The sequence below is a fragment of the Chenopodium quinoa genome, unplaced genomic scaffold (assembly GCF_001683475.1).
Source record: "Chenopodium quinoa cultivar QQ74 unplaced genomic scaffold, ASM168347v1, whole genome shotgun sequence".
Classification (NCBI taxonomy): Eukaryota; Viridiplantae; Streptophyta; class Magnoliopsida; order Caryophyllales; family Amaranthaceae; genus Chenopodium; species Chenopodium quinoa.
Window position 1 is genome coordinate 2,531,895 of NW_018742577.1, and position 19,812 is coordinate 2,551,706.

Sequence of the window (19,812 nt, forward strand, 5' to 3'; positions counted from 1 at the left end):
CTTCGGCAAGGTCCCATTGTTTTCACCCGAAACAATTTGGCGGCGTCTGTGGGGAAGACTTTCAAAAATCTTTAAGCCAAATTCCTAACCAAGATCATCTTGCAATTATCTTAGCAGCAATGGCTAAGAACCGCAAGAGCAAAAGCCTCCGTCAAGGAGCGGGCGAAAAGCCTAAAACCCCTACACCATCACCCTCGCCGGACCGGAACTCTCCCAAGGGTGCCGGCTCGGGGGGAGGATCATACAAGGAGGATTCCCTATCTCCCGTAATTCATGACTCTCATTATAGGCCGAGTCACTCTCGGTCTAGCAGGGGTGAGTCCGATCATAGGACACATTCAGTGTCCCAAAGCCAACCATCGGCTGCGCGCCCTCATTCCCACACTCGGCCGAGGACCCCTTTGACGGGGCCCAGCTCGGAAGAGGTGGCAAGAGCGCTGGCAGTACTCATGGAGGCGATGAGGGCACAAAATATGCCACCACCTCGTGATCGAACTCCTCCGCATACCCGGCATCAGCGGAGGAAGTTAGACCATGATGGTGGGAAGCTTCCTTCCTTCCGGGAACTGGAAGAGTGGGAGGAGGATTCCTGGAAAAATGAAAAACAGAGGAAAAAGAACCCTCAATTTTTAAAAGGATCCTCATCCTCAAGACCAGAAGCGCATAAGAGCAGCAGCTCAACTTCTCGGCCAGAATCTACTCACCGAGAACCTGAGACTGTTCGCAGAAGTATCCTTGACCGACTCGGCGGCAAGGAACCGAGCGTGCACAGTCGCCTCTCGTTCCCTGCAGCCGAGGCCCAGACTTCCCAGCCAGGGACGAAAACCACTCCTACCTCTCTAAGAGGGCGGAGCGCGGTCCCTTCGGCCAGGAACAAGGGCAAGGCCGTTATGCTACCCGCCAGTTCACCATTCGAGCAATGGATACTGGAAGAGCGCGTACCCACGGTTAAAATACCGTCGCACATCACATATGACGGGACCACGGATCCGAAGGATCACGTGGCCTCGTATGAGACTCATATGCATCTTTGCCCCAGATCCGAGGCAACTTGGTGCAAATATTTCCCAACCACTCTCAAGGGGGTCGCGCAAGCGTGGATCTCCAAGGGAGTAAGGCAAGGCTCCATAACAGGGTGGGATGATCTGTCCTCCAAGTTCAGGAGCAAGTTTTCCACGGCAAACCGCCGAGAAAAGACTACCGCAGAGCTCATGAGTCTGCAACAGGGGGAAACCGAAAGCCTCCGAGACTACCTGACCCGTTTCAGTAACGAGTCATCAAGCGTCTCCCAGCTGGACCAGGGGCTAGCCGTTTTCGCAATGCAGAATGGCCTTCAGCCCGGAAAGTTCCTAGACTTCATGGTCATGCATACCCCGCAGACCTTGGAGGAAGCTCTTAATGCTTCGGATAAGTTCATCCGAGCCGAAGAATGGAACAAAGCGAAAACCCAACCTCAATTCGGGGGAGGGAAACAGAGACAAATACCCTTGTCTGAAGGCCAAGGCCATAAGGCAAAGGGAAAGTCAAAGGCCACGGAGCAATCTTTGGTCATCGACCCAAAGAAGGAAAGATCTGCCTCATACACAGGCAGATACGAGTCCTACACTCCGCTCTCTCTTCCACGCGCCAAAATTTACAGCGTGACGAAGGAGGAGCAGAGTTACCGAAAGCCGAGACCACTCCCAGAGTGGTATCAGCGAAAAAATAAAAATCAGTGGTGCGAGTTCCACGAGTCTTCGGGACACAACACTGAGGAGTGTATCCAACTGAAGGACCAGATAGAGGACATGGTCCGGAAGGGATACTTGAAAAAATACATCGCGGATCACCGCGAGAAAAAAGAATCCGAGAGGTCAGCAAAGGACCCTCGGCAGGACCTCGACTTCCCCCGGAAAAACAGTAAAAAATCGGAGGGGAAATTCCCTCCGATCAATGTTATCTCGGGAGGAATATACTCTCGGAGGGAGCACAAGCGCCACCTTAGAGCTTTGACTCACCAGGTGAACAACGCTGACATTCAATCTCCCTAGTCGCCGGTGCCGAACATGACGTTCACAGCCGCCGACTGCCGGGGGATTACGTTCCCTCACGAGGATCCGTTGGTGATCATCGCCATGGTGGCCAACCACGACGTCAGTAAGGTCCTTGTTGACGGTGGCAGTGGAGCAAACATTCTGTTCCGAAAGGCCTACAATAAAATTAAGCTGAAGCCCAAGCACCTTACGCCGGTACCCTACCCGGTATCCGGGTTCAATGGGGCTTCAACTTATCCAGATGGGAAGGTGACACTTCCTGTCACCATCGGTTGCGATGAGGCAGCCCGGAACGTCATGATTGAATTTTTGGTCATCGACGCTCCTTCAGTGTACAACGTGATTTTGGGGAGACCCATAATTCACGAGATCCAAGGGGTCGTCTCAACTTATCATCAGCTGATGATTTACGTCTCAAACGCCGGCTTCCCCGAAAGGATACAGGGCAACCAAAAGGACGCTTGAAGGTGCAACTACCTCAAGCCATCCAGTAGTCGCCCAGATGACGACAAGCATGAGGAGGAGAAAGAAAAAGAAAGAGAGCCAAGCACAAAAAAGCCAAAAGGCCTAAGTGCTTCGGCCCAAGGATCTGTGCCCAGAGAAAAAGGGCCCGAAAGGGAAAAGACTAGCTCTTCAGCTGAGCCGCAAGACTCAGAGAGCCAGCCGAAGAACAAAAAGACTGGGACACCCGCTGACATTGGCAGCAGGCTAGATTCTGAAGAGTCCAGTCCATCGGCAATGGACACGGACCAACAGACTGAAACAGTTGAGTTGGCCGAAGGAGACGGTGAGAAATGTGTAACAATCGGGATGGACCTTGATCCGAACACCCGTTGTGAACTTATTCAGCTCCTTCGGGACAACAGAGATGTGTTTGCTTTCTCGGCAGCTGATATGCCCGGGATAAGTTCAGACCTCATCTCCCATAAGCTTAATGTTGACCCGACGTGTCGACCAGTTAAGCAAAAGAAGCGGAATTACTCCGCCAATAAGAACCGAGACATCGCAGCCGAGGTCAAAAAATTATTGGAGGCAGGATTCATCGAACCTTGCCAATATCCAGAATGGCTGGCAAATGTGGTGATGGTTCAGAAGCCCAATGGTACCTGGAGGATGTGCGTTGACTTCACGGACCTAAATAAGGCTTGTCCAAAGGATTTCTATCCCTTGCCGAGGATCGATCAGCTAGTCGATTCGACAAGTGGCCATGCCTTGCTTAGTTTCATGGACGCATTCTCGGGGTATCATCAGATCTTTATGCACCCCGACGATCGAGCAAAGACAGCATTCGTCACGAACGCTGGGGTGTACAATTACAAAATGATGCCCTTCGGATTGAAAAATGCGGGGGCAACCTATCAAAGGCTGGTGGATCAAGTTTTCGCCGATCAAAAGGGCCGAAACATGGAAGTCTATGTTGACGATTCGATCGTCAAAAGCAAAAAACTAGAGGACCATGTAAAGGACCTGGCTGAAACTTTCGCCACCTTGAGAAAGCATCAAATGAAGCTGAATCCGAAGAAGTGTGTCTTCGGCGTGAAGTCAGGGAAATTCCTTGGGTTCATGGTCAGCAAAAGGGGGATTGATGCCAATCCCTCTAAAGTCAAAGCGGCGCTCGACCTTCCTGAGCCGAAAACGAAGCGGGATGTTCAGCGGCTCACCGGAAGAATGGCAGCCCTCTCGAGGTTCATTTCCAGAGCTTCGGATAAGGGGTTACCTTTCTTCAAAGCCCTGAAACTCCCGAAAACAAAAGAGCTCGTTTGGGAGGAAGAGCAAAAAGACGCCTTTAAACAGCTTCGGGAGCATCTGGCTGAACTCCCAACGCTGGCTAGCCCAGCTGAAGGAGAAACTTTATACCTATATGTGGCCGTTAGCCCTGCCACTATCAGCGCAGTATTGCTGAAGGAAGAGAGTAAAAGTCAGCAACCGATCTACTTCGTCAGTCATACACTGACGGATGCTGAGACTCGCTATCCACTACTCGAGAAAGTTGCTTTCGCAGTAGTAGTAGCTGCTCGGAAGCTGAGGCCCTATTTTGATTGCCATCAGATAGTGGTCTTAACTGATCAGCCGTTGGAAAAAGTTCTCGGCAAGGTTGAAAAATCTGGTAGGCTAGCCAAGTGGGCTTTTAAGCTCACCGAATTCAACATCAGCTACCGTCCGAGGGCTGCCATTAAGGCTCAAGCTCTAGCGGATTTCCTGGCCGAATGCTCATACCAAGAAGCGCTAGACAGTGAAAACAAAGTTTGGACCGTGTTTACGGATGGATCTTCCACCGAAAACGGTTCAGGGGCAGGAGTAGTGATAACTTCTCCCGAAGGCAAATCCTTTGAGTATGCACTAAAGTTTTCTTTTAAGGCCTCGAACAATGAAGCCGAGTATGAGGCAGCAATCGCCGGCCTAGAATTGTGCATCTCCCTGGAAGCCGATCATGTCTGCTTAAAAACAGACTCTCAGCTAGTTGCATATCAGATCAGTGGCAGCTACGAGGCCAAAGAGCCCTCCATGATAGCTTATCTTGCCAAGATCAAATCAGTCATTGCAGAGCTGAAAACTTTTGAGGTTCAGCTGATCCCAAGGGGTCAGAATACTCAAGCCGATGCACTCTCCAAACTTGCTAGTTCATCTTTTACCGAGCTGAACAGATCTGTATATGTAGAAGTGCGTCGAGAGAGAAGTGTCGACGAAGCACCTGAAGTGTGCTGCGCTGACCCAGAGCCTAGTTGGATGGACCCCATCCTAGCTTTCAAGCTTCGGGGAGAAACTCCTGAAGATAAAGCTTTGGCCTCCAAGATGAAGAGAACCAGCTCTAGGTTCATTGTCTTCAGGGGGGAACTTCTGAAAAAGTCCTTCTCAGCCCCATTGCTGAAATGCGTGGGACCAACAGATGCAGATTATATCCTACGGGAGATTCACCTCGGCATCTGTGGGAACCACATTGGGGGAAGAACCTTAGCCCACAAGGCATTGAGGGCTGGATATTACTGGCCCACCATGATCGCAGATGCTAAGGAGCTGGTTCGGAAATGCGAAAAATGTCAAAAATACGCTCCAGTTATCCATCAGCCAGCAAGGGATCTTCAGCCGATCCTTAATCCACTCCCGTTTGCCCAATGGGGACTGGATATACTGGGACCATTTCCAGAGGCTGTGTACCAGAAAAAATGGCTGATAGTTGGTGTCGACTACTTCAGTAAATGGATCGAGGCCGAAGCAGCCTCGAACATTACAGAGCAAACTGTCAGAAAATTTATCTGGCAGAATATCATCACTCGATTTGGCATCCCGAGAGTATTTGTCTTCGATCATGGGAGGCAATTCGATAACTTGCCGCTGAAGCGGTATACAGATCAGTTCGGCATCAAACTGGCATATTCAGCGGTATGCCACCCGCAAAGTAACGGACAAGCCGAAGCTGCAAATAAACAGATCCTAAATGCCCTCAAGAAGAGGGTGGAAGATCAAAAGTCCAAGTGGCTGGAGGAGCTCCCTGGAACCCTTTGGTCCCTTCGGACAACTGAAAAAGAGGCAACGGGCCACTCACCTTTTGAACTGGTGTATGGTGCCGAAGCAGTCCTTCCAGTGGAAATTGGCTCTGAGAGCCTTCGAGTGCACCAGTTCTCGGCTGAGAATGAGCGACTGATGAGGGAATCTCTCGATTTCCTCGACGAAGTAAGAGACTCAGCCCGAGACAGAATGGCCGCCTATAAGCAGAGAATCAGCAAATTTTATAACCGAAGGGTCCATGCAAGGCCTCTCAAAATTGGAGACCTTGTCCTTCGGAATGCTGCTGCAGTTCAGAAAGGCCGAATCCATGGGAAACTCTCAGCTGCATGGGAAGGACCTTATGAAATTTATGATGAGCTTCAGCCAGGGACATACCGACTTCGGCAGTTGGATGGAACTGAGTTGAAAAATCACTGGAACACTGATGTACTGAAAAAATACCATGTGTAAACCCTTCGGGGCAGAACAATCTTTGTAAGTACATTTTGAATTAATGAAAGGCCTTGGAGCCGCCATTTATATAAATGTTTACAACTTTTTATCCTTTCAAAATTTTCTTTGTTCTATCTACTCTTTAAGGGTTTTTTATTCAGCCTCGTCTGAAACCTTCGCCTTCGGGTAACTGGGTTTCAGATTGCTGACAAAACTCGTCTTTTTAAAGAACACTGGTCTTTCAGCTGAAGTCAAACTTCAGTAAGACTTGTTCTCCAAAGACATGAGTCCATGGACAATTCTGGGATATTGCCTTAACTGAGCCTTGTATCCCAGAGAGCCGTTATCCGAAACATTGCCTTAAGTTGGCCCTGTGTTTCGGGTATCCATTTTTCAAAGATAGACAGAAAATCAAGGATAACAGCAACAGTTGAAAATTTTTAAATCAGCCTCGTCTGAAACCTTCGCCTTCGGGTAACTGGGTTTCAGATGGCTGACAAAACTCGTCTTTTTAAAGAACACTGGTCTTTCAGCTGAAGTCAAACTTCAGTAAGACTTGTTCTCCAAAGACATTAGTCCATGGACAATTCTGGGATATTGCCTTAACTGAGCCTTGTATCCCAGAAAGCCATTATTCGAAACATTGCCTTCAGTTGGCCCTGTGTTTCGGATAAGCGTCTTTTTAAAGAACACTGGTCTTTCAGCTGAAGTCAAACTTCAGTAAGACTTGTTCTCCAAAGACATGAGTCCATGGACAATTCTGGGATATTGCCTTAACTGAGCCTTGTATCCCAGAAAGCTAATATCCGAAGCATTTCCTTCAGTTGGCCCTGTGTTTCGGATATCCAACTTTCAGATGAAGTCAATCTTCAGTAAGACTTGTATCCCAGAAGCATTGCCTTCAGTTGGCCCTGTGTTTCGGATACCCATTTTGAAGAAGTGAAGAAATTGCTTATTCAGCTGAAGTCATACTTCAATTTCTGGGGGGGGGGCAAGAAGCACTCTCAGTGCAAGTATGTACGGCAGAATTGAAGTATGTTCGGCAGAATTGAAGAAACAGAAACAGTAAAGCATTCAAAAACAAAGCAACTGAAGAAAAGAGCATCAGATTAATAATTCATGCTCAGAAATTGAGCTACAAGTTCAATTAAACTGTATCGGCAGCCGCCCACAAGCGGAAAATAACAGCTGCCGAAATACGTACATAAGCAAAAAAAAATAAACTGTTGTACGACAAGGCAAGCTGAAGCAAAAAACAAGGCAAAAAATTCAGAAAGCGGCAAGTCTAAAGTTAAGCGCATGATGAACCGCACGATTCTGAAGACGACTGCCCGAGTTCCTATGCTTCAGCCTGAGGATCAGACTGATCAGCGTTGAGCCCCATGGTGGCCTCAGCCCCAGCAGCAGAAGAAGCGGGCTTTGCACTCTGCCGAGCCTCCCTTTCCCTCTGTTCAGCTTCCAACTCCATTCTCTCAGCTTCCTCTTCGGCTTCCTCAGCCTTAATAATTTCAGCTTCGACTGGAGTTGCATACTTCATATGAGGGTCTTCGGGATTCTGGACCCATTCAGCACATTTAGACCAGTCCAGCTTCGGTTCAGCATGAAGGCAGACTCTTCGGCATACTCTGAACCCGTTTTTGAAACCCATTTCATATTCCTCTTGGGTATAGACACAGACTTTGAGTAGAGCCTCAGCATCAGCCAGCTTCTTCTGGGTCTCCTCCAAGTCTTCCTTGGATTTCTTCAGCTCATCAGCGAGCTTGGAGGAGGAACCTTTCAGCTCATTCAGCTCCTACTGAACTTGGGAAGCCTTTGTCTGAGCCTGGGCCACTTCAACTTTTTTGGTCATCAGTTGATCCTCAGCCTCATGGAGTTTAGCTCTCTGAGCTTCGGCAGCAGCAGCAGCCTCTGAGAGTTGGACATCTTTGGCCTGGAGCAGCTCTTCAGCAGCCATTCGGCTGGCTTCAAGAGCTTCTAGACGTTGCTGCACTTCAGCTTGTGCAGCAGCTCCTTCCTGAATACGGCTCTCAACAGCAGCCTTGAATTTGGAGACGTCCACTCCCATATGCTCCTGGAGGAATTTTTCCCCTTCCATCAGTGGGGGAAAAACTTCCTTCTCCATAGCGTCGCAGAAGGTTTTGAGGGCTTCAGCAGCTCTTTTCTCGTACTCCTCACCCTTCTGCTGCTTCTCTTCAGCTGCTGCTTGCTTCAGCTTAGCAAGCTTTAATTCCTCTTCAGCTACCTTCTTGTCGTGCACAGCAGCGTCTACCCTATCTTGTAGGGTATCTATCAGCTCTACAGTGAGAGTCTGATTGTGCACGAACTGAAAACAGGAAGACAAAAAAAAAAAAAATATATATATATATATATATATATATATATTTATAATAATAAAAATAGAGTTGAATTTCAGAGGAAATGAAGACAAGGAAAATTACCTGCATCATTAGCAGTTGGTTAGACCTGGCTGGGTCAGGAACTGATCTGCTGGATTCGCCCATCCCAGCAGTGGCCTTCAGCGACCAGATCCTTGCCCTATCTACCTCGGACATGCCAGCAAAATCGCCGAAGTAGGCTGCAACTCCTTCTCGGTTCTGACCCTATATGAGGTCCCAGATGTTGTCTGGGATTGGAATTCGGGGGGCCGAGAAACCCATTTCTCCAGATTGCAGAGTCTGGAAGGAAGGGAAGGATGACGATGGAGCTTGATTAGCTTTGGATGGCTCAGCATCATCCTTCTCAGAGGAGTCAATTACTATAACCTCCTCTTCTTCAGGGGTGAGGACGAAAGCCTCAACCTCTCTTGCGATGTCTGCCGTGAAGCCCTCAGCACTGGACATCACGGCATCCTTGTTTTCGTGCTCAGCAGCACTCTCCTTAATTTCTTCTTGGACCGCTCCCTTAGCTTCGGGAGTTCTCTGATCAACCTCCATCTCAGGAGGTGGCGGAGGGGTCTTTTGAGGTGATTGGGGTGGTGGCCGGGGAACCCTCGGCGATCCATTTCCTTCCTCGGGTTCCCTTATTGCAACGCCGATGGTCATCGGCCTCCGCTGAAAGTCATGAGGGCCGATGATGGCCATCCTTCGGCGCCTTTTCAGAAGGGGCTGCTCGTCCATATCTGAGTCTGAAGACTCTCCTTGTATTTGGTCTTCGGGACGAACAGCAGCTTTCCCTTCTCTATGTCTGTTACTCTCTTCAGATTGTAACAGACAGGGGGGAGGAAGAATGTAAGTAAAAAAAAAAAAAAAAAAAAAAAAAAGAAAAGAAAAAAGAAAGACAAAGTTAAGTCTGAAAGCTCACCGAGGTCTTCAGCAAAGCCTCGTCTTCTTCAGCTGCTCTAGCTGCAGCTTCTGCTTCAGCAGCTCTGGAGGACCCTTCTCCTCCTTCGCAAGCTTCGAGAACCCGTGCAACCTCTTCGGCTGTACGGGCAGCTTCAGCTTCTTCGTCCAGCAGCTGAAACCAAGGGTCTCTCTTCTTCCACCAAGGCTTCTGCCTCTGATACAGAGCAACAGCCTCAATTTGGAAGTGGGAAGAGTCTAGATGAACTTCCCTATGCCTCGGCTCAGTGATAGACGGGGCCCGTTCAGTTACAACTCGTTCTCGGTTGACACCAAGACGAGCGTAGTTAATGCCAACGTTGGTCTCGTCCCGCTCTGAAAAAGGAAAGGGGAAAGGTTAGTTCAGATAGGTTGGCACAGCATAAAAAAGCGAAGCGAGAGAAGAAAAAGAGATAGTTAAAAAGCCTCGGCCCCAGCCGAAGAAGCTTACCATCCTTAAACTTTCGGCTGAGGCCAACAGCTGCTAGCATGTTCTCTTGGAAAACGTAATGCGTATCGGGGAGCCAAGTCTCCGGGATATGCTGCATTCGGCCACTGCCCCCCCGGTTCGGCAGCTTGCCGAAGATATGTTGCTGATCAAGGTTCGGATCCGCCCCGTTGTCTGCGGGGGGACCTAGACTTCCCATTTCGGGATCAGGCTCAGCGAGGTACCGGGGAGCGCTGAAGACGCAAGGGTGGCCCGGATCTGTGGGTGCCCTAACCCAAATCCATTGACCTCTCCAGTCCTTGTCTGAAGAGTCGTTTGGCCACATGGTTAGGTATTGGGGCCGGGACTCAATCCGGTACCACCCAGAACCATGGCTTCCGTGCCCACTTTGAATATTTGGCACTAGCCGATGGAGCTTTTTGAAGCAGTGCAGGTTCGGCACATACTTGAAGAACTTGCAGACCCATAAGTATGTCATCACCCTTCGGATGCTGGTGGGAGTTAACTGACATAGAGAGATGTTGTAATGGATCAGCAAGTCTCGGACGAATACGTCCAAAGGGAACCTCAGCCCGTACTGAAGCTGTCTTGTGTACACCCCCACATACCCCGGGGGTGGACGATGGATTCTATCGGATGCCGAGGGCATTCGGCACCAATACCCATCAGCTTCAAAAATGTCGTAATGCAACTCAATTTGCTCGGCAAATCGATATTGATCGGCATTCTCCACCCACCATGGGTAGGGGCGGTTCTTTATCATGGCCGAAGCAACTTCGGCATTCTCCCATTCTGAAAACCCGGGGAGGATATCCCAAAGGACAGCGGGAAATTCATCATCCCGTCCAGAAGCGCTCGGCTCCTCCATTCTCTGAGGAGGAGCCGAGGAAAGGGGAGTCGCCCTAATCCCTTCAGCAGGGTCAGACTCTGGCCTTTGTCCATTCCAGGTCCCAATCCTGTTTCTAGGATCGGGCATCGGCCTTGCTCTTCTTGGAGCACGGGCTCTACCTCTAACTCCTCTTGCCATTGATTATTTCGAAGAAAAAAGTCGAAAGAAAAGGGGAAGGAGTTCGAATTCGAAGAAAAATAAACTGAAATCAAAGGAATTTACCTTAATCTGAAGCGAAAGTTGCCGATTTACGAGTTCGTAGTGGCAAGTCTCAGTTTCTAAGCTTAATGCTCGGGGAATTTGCGAAGTTTTGATGCGGGTTCTTGGTTTCTCTCTCGAGAATTCTGGGTTTGTGTTGGTGAATAAGTGAGGAGAGATGACGCGCCTCTGTTTATATCTCCAGGAATGGGATACGAGGAGTCTGCGTTTTAATTTCTCTTAAATACTCCACTAAGTAACCGTTAAACACATGATCTTGTGATTAAACTGCCCATTATCCGTCCAACTTCCACAATCATCCGCCTTAACCGTTGTTATCTCATTAATTACGGTTTAAATTCAAATTTTTGGATTAATTAAATCATTTACTTCCCTCCTTTTCTGAATTAAATCAAACCCGACCCGTCATCCTTCCAAATCGGGTCTGGGGGGCAAGTTGTTTGGGTCCAATTTAGTCCAATTGGGCCTAGATATTAAATGATCCAATTAAAAGCCCAAGGTCAAGGTTCAACTCTCCAATTGTGCTAAAGTCAAAGGTCAGCCCACAAAGCAAGCCAATTGGGCTAAGGCCCAACCTCTCCATGTATGATGAGGTATAAAAGCCATCAATATTGATACATTCATATGTTCATTCATATGTTCATTCATATATTCTGATATATTCCATAAAAGCCTCAAGCAACAAACTCTCTTGCATAGTGTCCTCTTCTTACACATTGTACTGACTTTAGCATCGGAGGGGCCTTCCTCGGCAACACCCCCGAGGCTAGTTTACGTGTGTTTACTGTGCAGGAAACCTTCGGCCCAACATAACTTGGACCGAATCCAGCCTTCTCCGTTTCAGCGGACCTTCGGCAAGGTCCCATTGTTTTCACCCGAAACACTTCGTAATCGTAACAGAGAATGGGTATCATTGTCAAGGTTACTTTTAATTCTCTATTAGATATTTCTTGGATTTTGACATTAACCTTTGCTGAATGGTAAATCGAAGTAATTTGGTTGAATTTGTGCTGTTAAGATTTTTGATTAATTGGTTGTCCCAAATTGGGTTAAAATGTTTTGGGGAATTTCTGTTGATATTTTGTTAGCTTAATTTTTCTAGGATTCTGGGATCTTTTTTTTTTTTTTTTTTTTTGAAGAATAGGATTCTGGGATCTTTACGTAGTATGTTTATGGGATTTGCTTATCCCTCCAAATAGAGGTAAAAATATAATTTTACATATATATCAACTTTATTATACTTTATTATATACATATATCATGCAAGTTTCATGTTTACTGATTGAGTATAGTTGTTTTTTCTGCTCTAAATTTGATGTGTGTATGTTTCATCATTTCATGATTTATTGATTTATATCTCAATTTGTTTGTGTAAGTAATCAATAATTATTTGGTTTTTTTTTTCCACTATTATTTTTCCTAATAACACATACTACCCTAAAAAAACTACCTATTTAATTATCATCCAATAAATTTCTTTTTAGAAACACCAATGTTACAAGGAATCCACATTATAACTGCACATTTTTTCCCTAAATTATGTACACTTCAACTTTTTTTTTAATAATATCGCCACCATAAGTTCCACTACCATTTTTTTTATTATTTTTTTATTTTATTTTTTAATTTCGTACATTCCTATCATTAATTTAAAATGTGACATTTTTTTTTTCTTTTCAGTTGGGTTTTTTTATTTTTATTTTTTTTATGTTAAAATTTTTGGTTCAACTGAAGGCTATGTAGGTATACTTTTTTTAAAAAAAAAATCTCATTATTAGTTATAACTCATGCATTAGCACGGGCGCATATTAGTTTGTATTTAAAATAAACAAGTGATAGAGAAGTAAAAATCTTAGAAAGAAAAGTTAGTAAAATGGCCAGATGATAAGTAATGGAATTATAGTTCTATCAATTATTATGCCCCTTATACATTAAAAGTTGTTGACAAGTCCTCAGTTATACTTTCATATTCCTAGGCTTATATGTGCCGTTATACAACTAAAACTCTCAAACATCGTGATAACAACATATGAAGATGGTGTTCCTGGAAAAGGTGAAGGAATTAAGCTAATTTATACGAAGTACTATATTTGAATCCCCCAAATTGTACATGTTTGCTGCCAGATTATCCATTTTAAAATCTAAGATAACCAGCAAAAGAACAGGTGATTTCAGATTTCCTAAAACTAGTTTTTAACAGAACACATCTTTATATGATGGTATAAAGTTATTATCCAACTCAAGTTTTCTTAATAAGAAGCAGCCAGACATTCATACATTGACATAGATCACAGATGGAGCAACAGCCAGCTGCTCAGGCTGAGTGCTTTAAGTTTACAGTTACAGAACCATATAAAGGATTAAGGCTACGATTCAAGGTCACTTAGCAATGACTGCCCAATAACCACTTATAGATAATACAGGAATGCTTGACCAAACATTTGAAGAAAATAGGCATATACATGCAGTGAGATTATTCCGTTATGAAACATCACCCTCCAAACCCAATTATGATGTAAGATGAAGCATGCGGTTAGTTAGAGACAGTAATAATAAACTATATATGATATCTGTTGAATTTCAAAGATGTAGTAAGAGAGGGGTGAGACATAAATAACAAATGAAAGTTTTATATCTCAATTAGCACATCCAAAAGATTTGGACTGGTAGAAAAGTAAAGAGAAATGGACATACCATCTTTGCAAAAGCCATGACAGAGGATTATCACAAAGCTTCTATGGAATACCTTCTTGACTTGTACTTCCCTAAGTTCAATTGCCTTCTAGACCTGTACTTCCCTAAGTTCAATCCTTCACAAATCTTTAAAGTTGAGCTACCATGTCATGGTTGTGGCTGCAAAAAGACCTGTTCAGTCATTCATTAAAGTTGGAAGTGCTCCATTATTTCTCCATAACTGGTAGATGTGTCCATTGTTTCAAATCAACATATACGCCTCAAACATATCAGCAATTCAGCATTCTCTAAAGATCCTCCTCAAGGGCTTGCCAATTGAGTAAATGCTAGCATTATTTGAATTGCGTAGGTTCTTATACGTCAGATATAGGCCTTTGCTTCTAGTTCACCTTCAAATGTGTCCTCTTGACATAGTATATAATTAACAGCAGAGCAATATTTCTGATAATTCCTGACTTCTGAGGAAACTATAGCTATTGATCACAGAAAGAGACCTAAAGACATAATCCATATACAGAAGAGAGTAATAAAGTTTGGCACTGTAACAGCGTAACACAAACCACATAATCACATATAATGCCCACACCAATCTCAAAGAAACTCTCATCCTTTTTAAGTAGTCGGTGGCTCTATTGGTGATCTGTCATAAAAGACATGGCTATCTTGCAACAACATTCTATATAGTACAAAGTGGTGGGTAAGTAAAAATCTTTGACGTCTTTGTACACCAAGGCCAGTTATAGATTCAAACCTATACACTATCCTCCAATACCTAGAAACACTATCATTTGTTCTATGAAAGCAATGCCATTGTAAAGTGAGTTAAGAACCAGAGTTAAGAGCCAGATGAAAGATTGAAAAGGTGAAGCTGAAATTCAGAAATAGCATAGGCAAAATATCTCAACTGGCAGGTCTGGCACTCTCTACCAAAGCTATAGGATGGTCTCACTACGTATCACAAATTAAATTAGGGAATAGATATGACAATATGAGAGCACATGCCTGTTATAATAGTTCAAGTTTTTAAGCTATCTCACCATAACACTTAGACTTGGTATTCTTGTCCCCTAAAGTGCCCTTGGAAAATAGAAGAAACATGTATATATGGTGTTCTGTTATGCATAACATCTTACTATAGATTTTTATCAAGAAATTTCCACACTCTGCTACAGAAGTAAGGAATTTACCAGATTCTGAAATCTAGATCTAATGAGAAGAACTGCCTGGGTAACAGTCGGTTTTTTTTCTGCACCTTGACTCCATGAGTGTTTTGTCAATATTGAGCAATCACAGCCTCACAGGACAGCATAAGCACGAAACTGAAACAAGCAGTAGCCATTACTGACAAGCACTTAATTTTCTCAATGCCACCGCTGTATATATCTTTGTGCAAGAAACCCTTTTTTTTAAAATAAAAAATAAAAGTGTCAACTGTAGAAGCTCATGAATCAACAAATTGGCTGTCACAGACCAATTCCTAGAAAGTAAGCAAAGATACAAATATCCAACTAATACATTTGTTCTTGTATGTCACATTGTAAGCTTGTAAAAATTCATTGCAACGAATTTTAGAAATAAATGATGATTACAAGCATGACATGAACCAACAAGGGCAAATTCTCAAAAAGTCATCAAAACACTAGACACCAAGCAAAGAAGTTTTCAAGCAAGATTAGTCAGTCAAATGTAAAGGCATGTACATCAAATCATTTATCTGACCACAAGCTGCAAGACCACAGTAATTACACGGGTTCATGTGATGCAGCCTATGCAGCTATTTGTCTAATGGAATCATTTAAGGTTCAACTAGTAACATTTACAAGGTAGAATAGCAGCAAACTTTACAAAATACATGAATGAAAAGATGGAATATAGATGGCAACAGAATCATTGGAAGTTCAGCTATTATTTCATACAGAAAAACACCATAGCGAGGCAACCTCGAGGAAAGAAGGGCATTCTTCATCCCTCGTCATTGAAAAGAATTGAAAGCTTCTCTCTGCATACAGATCTTTATTATTTGATTTCTGTTTCCTAAAAAATCTGTCATTTATCCCGCAAAGCCACACTACTGGCAAACAGAAAGAAAGAAAAAGACAGGCGCAGGGCAAAAAAAAAAAGGTCCTAGTTAGGCTAAAGCCCTTTCATAAATCATAAACTAGTAAAAGTACATCATTGAAGCCTCCTTTTCCACTGCAGGGAGTGCAAGGAATTCTTGAACAATAGAAAGCTCCTTTCATGGCACAAGAGCTACAACATAACATACATTGCCAACCACATTGACTAAGAGATAGCATGCAATTGACGAATTCAAACTCACTCATGCCTATAGATATTAGATCATACATAGCATGTAATTAATGAAATTAAAAATATGATGACAATTGACAATAGAGATTAATAAACAAAAAAAAAATCAGGAAGTCCTATTATTTATTTTCTATTGATAGGTTCTGGCTCCAAAGAACATATATATGATGCTATGTCATCCAGCTCAAACATATTAACACATTAAGAATATCTTAGGGAGATTGTAATAGACTAACTTATTGCAATTATAATTTAAGACAATTTGCAAGAACCAAGGCTTAAACTTGAGTATTTGATTCACTGATGATTGAATTACAAGGGATAGGCATAACTTGAGGTTATGAATCTCACAGTAGCTTGAGGCCACTAGTCTCTCATGTATTTTCACTAATTTCTCGATAGTCTCTACTGTCCCCTAACTACAATACATATACTCAAGACTTAACTAGAACATGTGACATTAATTAACTAAAATAGAAACCCACAAAGGTTATGATTAAAGGAGGCTGCCTTCTTTCCTCAACTTCCCCTTAATTGGCCTTGTCCTGTTGTTCATTGTTCCTTCTCACAATTGACCCTTGCTGCTGCCCCTGTTTTGCGCGCCTGGAGTACACCAAAAGTGGTGGTTGAATTGGTCCGATAGCTTTGTTGACCTTATTGACCCGTTCCATAACAGAGATCCTATCTTAGATGTAATCCCAATCAGCAATAACCCAACGTTGTGACAATTAACACCAAGTTAGTTGCAATCAGTATCAAAGTGTCTTGCTGATATAGAATCAAATCATGGTGATGTAGCCGGCAGCTGTTTGATGTCAGATAATAGCATATATTTAAGTGCAATTTTACAAGTAGTCTTCTGACTCTTCTCCAATTGAAGTCTGCAAAAATTTTACCTTAATAAGTTCAAGGTTACTGGTAAACAACAATACTCATCAGATCATCTCCTCCCAACTCCCAAGTAAATTTAGTCAAAAAGCAGTATTGACAGCAAGAATACCAATTGCAAAGGTCAAATAATTATATAATAGTTTTTACGTAGCAGATCCAAACTCATTCAGCAGAACCATTTGAGCTTCAGCTAATACTTCGTCTAGAAAGCTGTTATAGCATAGCAGGCTTGAAGAAAGAAAGCCCCTTCATTAATTATGCCATGACATGCCTCTTCTTGTACTGCAGGGGATCCTCAAACGATAATAAGACATTCCCATATCATAGGAGTTAAGACAGTAGCAAATATTACCTACCAACCATACTGGCTAAAATTTATAGTATACAATGGCCAAATCCAAGCTCAGTAACACTTATAGGTAAAAGGTCAGACATAACAGTTAATGATGCACATTAGCATGTGCGTGAAAATTAATGACTCGAGCAGCACATTTTGTGATCAAAGTGCCCCCTACTCCCATTCAACTAGATTAGCATGCTACGAAATCCAAAGGTGATCCTGCATTATATGATTCCAATTAACAGAATAACAGCACCAAAACAAATAACAGATTCAAGAAGCAAGTTGTAGATACCAGCTTAACTGTATTGACATGGTAAAAAAAAAAAAAAATCCGAGGGCAATCTTGTATTAGATTAGATGTGATCCCAATTAGCTATGTGACATACAATACCGAGTTATTTGCAATTAGACTCAAAGTGTATTGCTGTTGGAGAATCAAGTCATGGGACACATAGCTAGCAACTGTGTGATGTCTAGTTAATAGCATGTATTACATTTGGTGCAAATTTTCAAGTAATCTTTCCCATTACAAGTTAGACCTTAAAATAACAAGTTTGGCTGTCAACAACAATACTTATCTGACTATTTTCTCCCATGTATAGAGTCAAAAGGCAGTATTCATATCTAACTATAGTACAAAACTACACAAGTCACTTAACCAAGGTATCAACACTTCAGAGTATAACATTAACATTTGAAAACAGATTTCAACATCGAAAGCAAAACATTAATCTCAAAAGTCACATAATGACTAAATGGTTTATTAATAGCAAAATCCAAACTCACTCAAGGGAATCATTTGAAATGTAGCTATTACTTCATCTGGAAAGCTGTCGCGAAGTAGGCTCTAGGTAAGGAAGTCTCCCTTCATGCTCACAAAGTCGAAAAGACTTGAAGAAGCATCTTTAAACAGATGTGTGAAAATCACTGGTATTGTATTCCCAGAACACCCTTAATGTGTCCTCCCAAGTCCCATACCTTGAAAAGACAAAGAAAGAAAGAAAAAAAATGGTCAACAAACACATAAGATAGTCTAATTCTAAAGCCCCTCTTTCATAAACTAAGGCATGCTTGCCTCTTTGTCTGCTGCAAGGGTTTCTCAAACAATGTTAAGCTAATTTCATATCACATGAGTTAGGAGTTTAGGACAGTAGCAAATATTACCTACCAACCATGCCGAATAAAAGAGATAGTATGCAATAGACGAATCCAAGCTCAGTATCACTTATATAGATATAAAATCAAACATAACAATTAATGATGCACATTAGCATAACCGTGGTAATTAATGACTCAAGCAGCACATTGTGAGATCAAAGTGTCCCTTGCTCTCCTGTCACTCCCACTCAACTAGATAAGCATGCTATAATCCGAAGGCGATCCTGCATTGTATTAATACCAATTAACAGCACCATAACAACACCATACTAGCTTATATTTAGAATCAAAAGTAGCATCAACTCTATTGATGTCAATCAATAGCTAAATACTCATTAACTGCAAATTTTGAAGAAACCCTACCATTTCAATTCTTCAAAAATAATAAGTAACAAAGTAAATTTAGCCAAAACCATATAATTAGCAATTAAGAACAAAAATTCAATATCTCAAATTGTAACACCATCGACTTAATTAACCAAATTGCTGCTGCCACGGCACTCTACAAATAACTTAACTTGAATTAAACCACATTAAATGAATCAAAAATTGTTAATTAGGAGCAGATCGGACCTTAATTATCACGGCATATTCACTAATTCATTGATCCGCAATAAAATTAAACGCAACCCACAAAATCATTCCGTCACCAATAATTGCAAAATTAATTCCAGATGCTAATTATGCATTTAACACTTAAATTAAGCATGACAACATGAAATAAATCCAATAAATTGAGAAAATAAATCAGAAGAAAAATATGTATTCATTTAATTCAGCTATTTAATTCACATACAGATAAACCCTAACAGTAACATACATCCTACAACAATATTCACCCCTTCCCACAAAACTATGTAAACATAAACACTGGGTATAATTCAATGAACACTAATGAAAGTATCAGAAGGTTCTGGAACAGGATTAACACTGGTAATGAAAGCATTTTTAGAGGCGACGAGTTTCTTCCTTCCATAGCAGTGGGGCCCACGATTTAGACTCGGAAACTCAGGAATCAACTCGATCTGTGGACTCGGGGAATCCTGCTGGTGGGATGGCAATGTCGATATCGGAGACCGAGTTTTCGGGGTGATGATCTTGTGATTGAGTAGATAGGACTGGATTCTGGAGTCCCGGAGACGGGCTAAAGCACCGGGTTTTACGTACTTGTTGAATCGATGAGTTCGGAGCGAGTTGATTCGGATTCTTCTCTTCATTGTTTAAGGGATGAATGAAGAACAAGAAGAAGAGGAGAATTGGATAGAGAGAGAAAGAGAGTGTTTGGTGGGTTTGAGGGGAATGTAGGAATGAGAGGGGGGGTTTATACGGGATAGGTTTTGGGAATTGGAGGGAAATTGAAAAAAAAAGGGAGGTTTTTTTTGGGGTTTGAGTTTTGAAAGAGGCGGGGTTGTCTTCGAGTGTAATTTTATACTTTGCCATTAGGGGTGTAAATGACCCGAGCCAAGCACTACCCACCTTGTTCATGTTCATGTAAAACGATCATTTAACTTAGGGGGGTCCGAGCACACTCTCGAGCTTATATGCGAGCTCAAAAATATGGTCAAGTTTGG

The 19,812-nt window shown here is 43.1% G+C and overlaps 1 protein-coding gene across 1 annotated transcript; it reads right to left on the minus strand.

Annotated features, from left to right (window-relative positions):
- Positions 1–19,122: 19,122 nt before the first annotated feature.
- LOC110720715 lies at positions 19,123–19,458 on the minus strand. The gene has a single exon (XM_021899763.1). It carries the CDS (start codon positions 19,456–19,458, stop codon positions 19,123–19,125), a length of 336 nt encoding a protein of 111 aa, XP_021755455.1.
- Between the last annotated feature and the right edge of the window lie 354 nt (positions 19,459–19,812).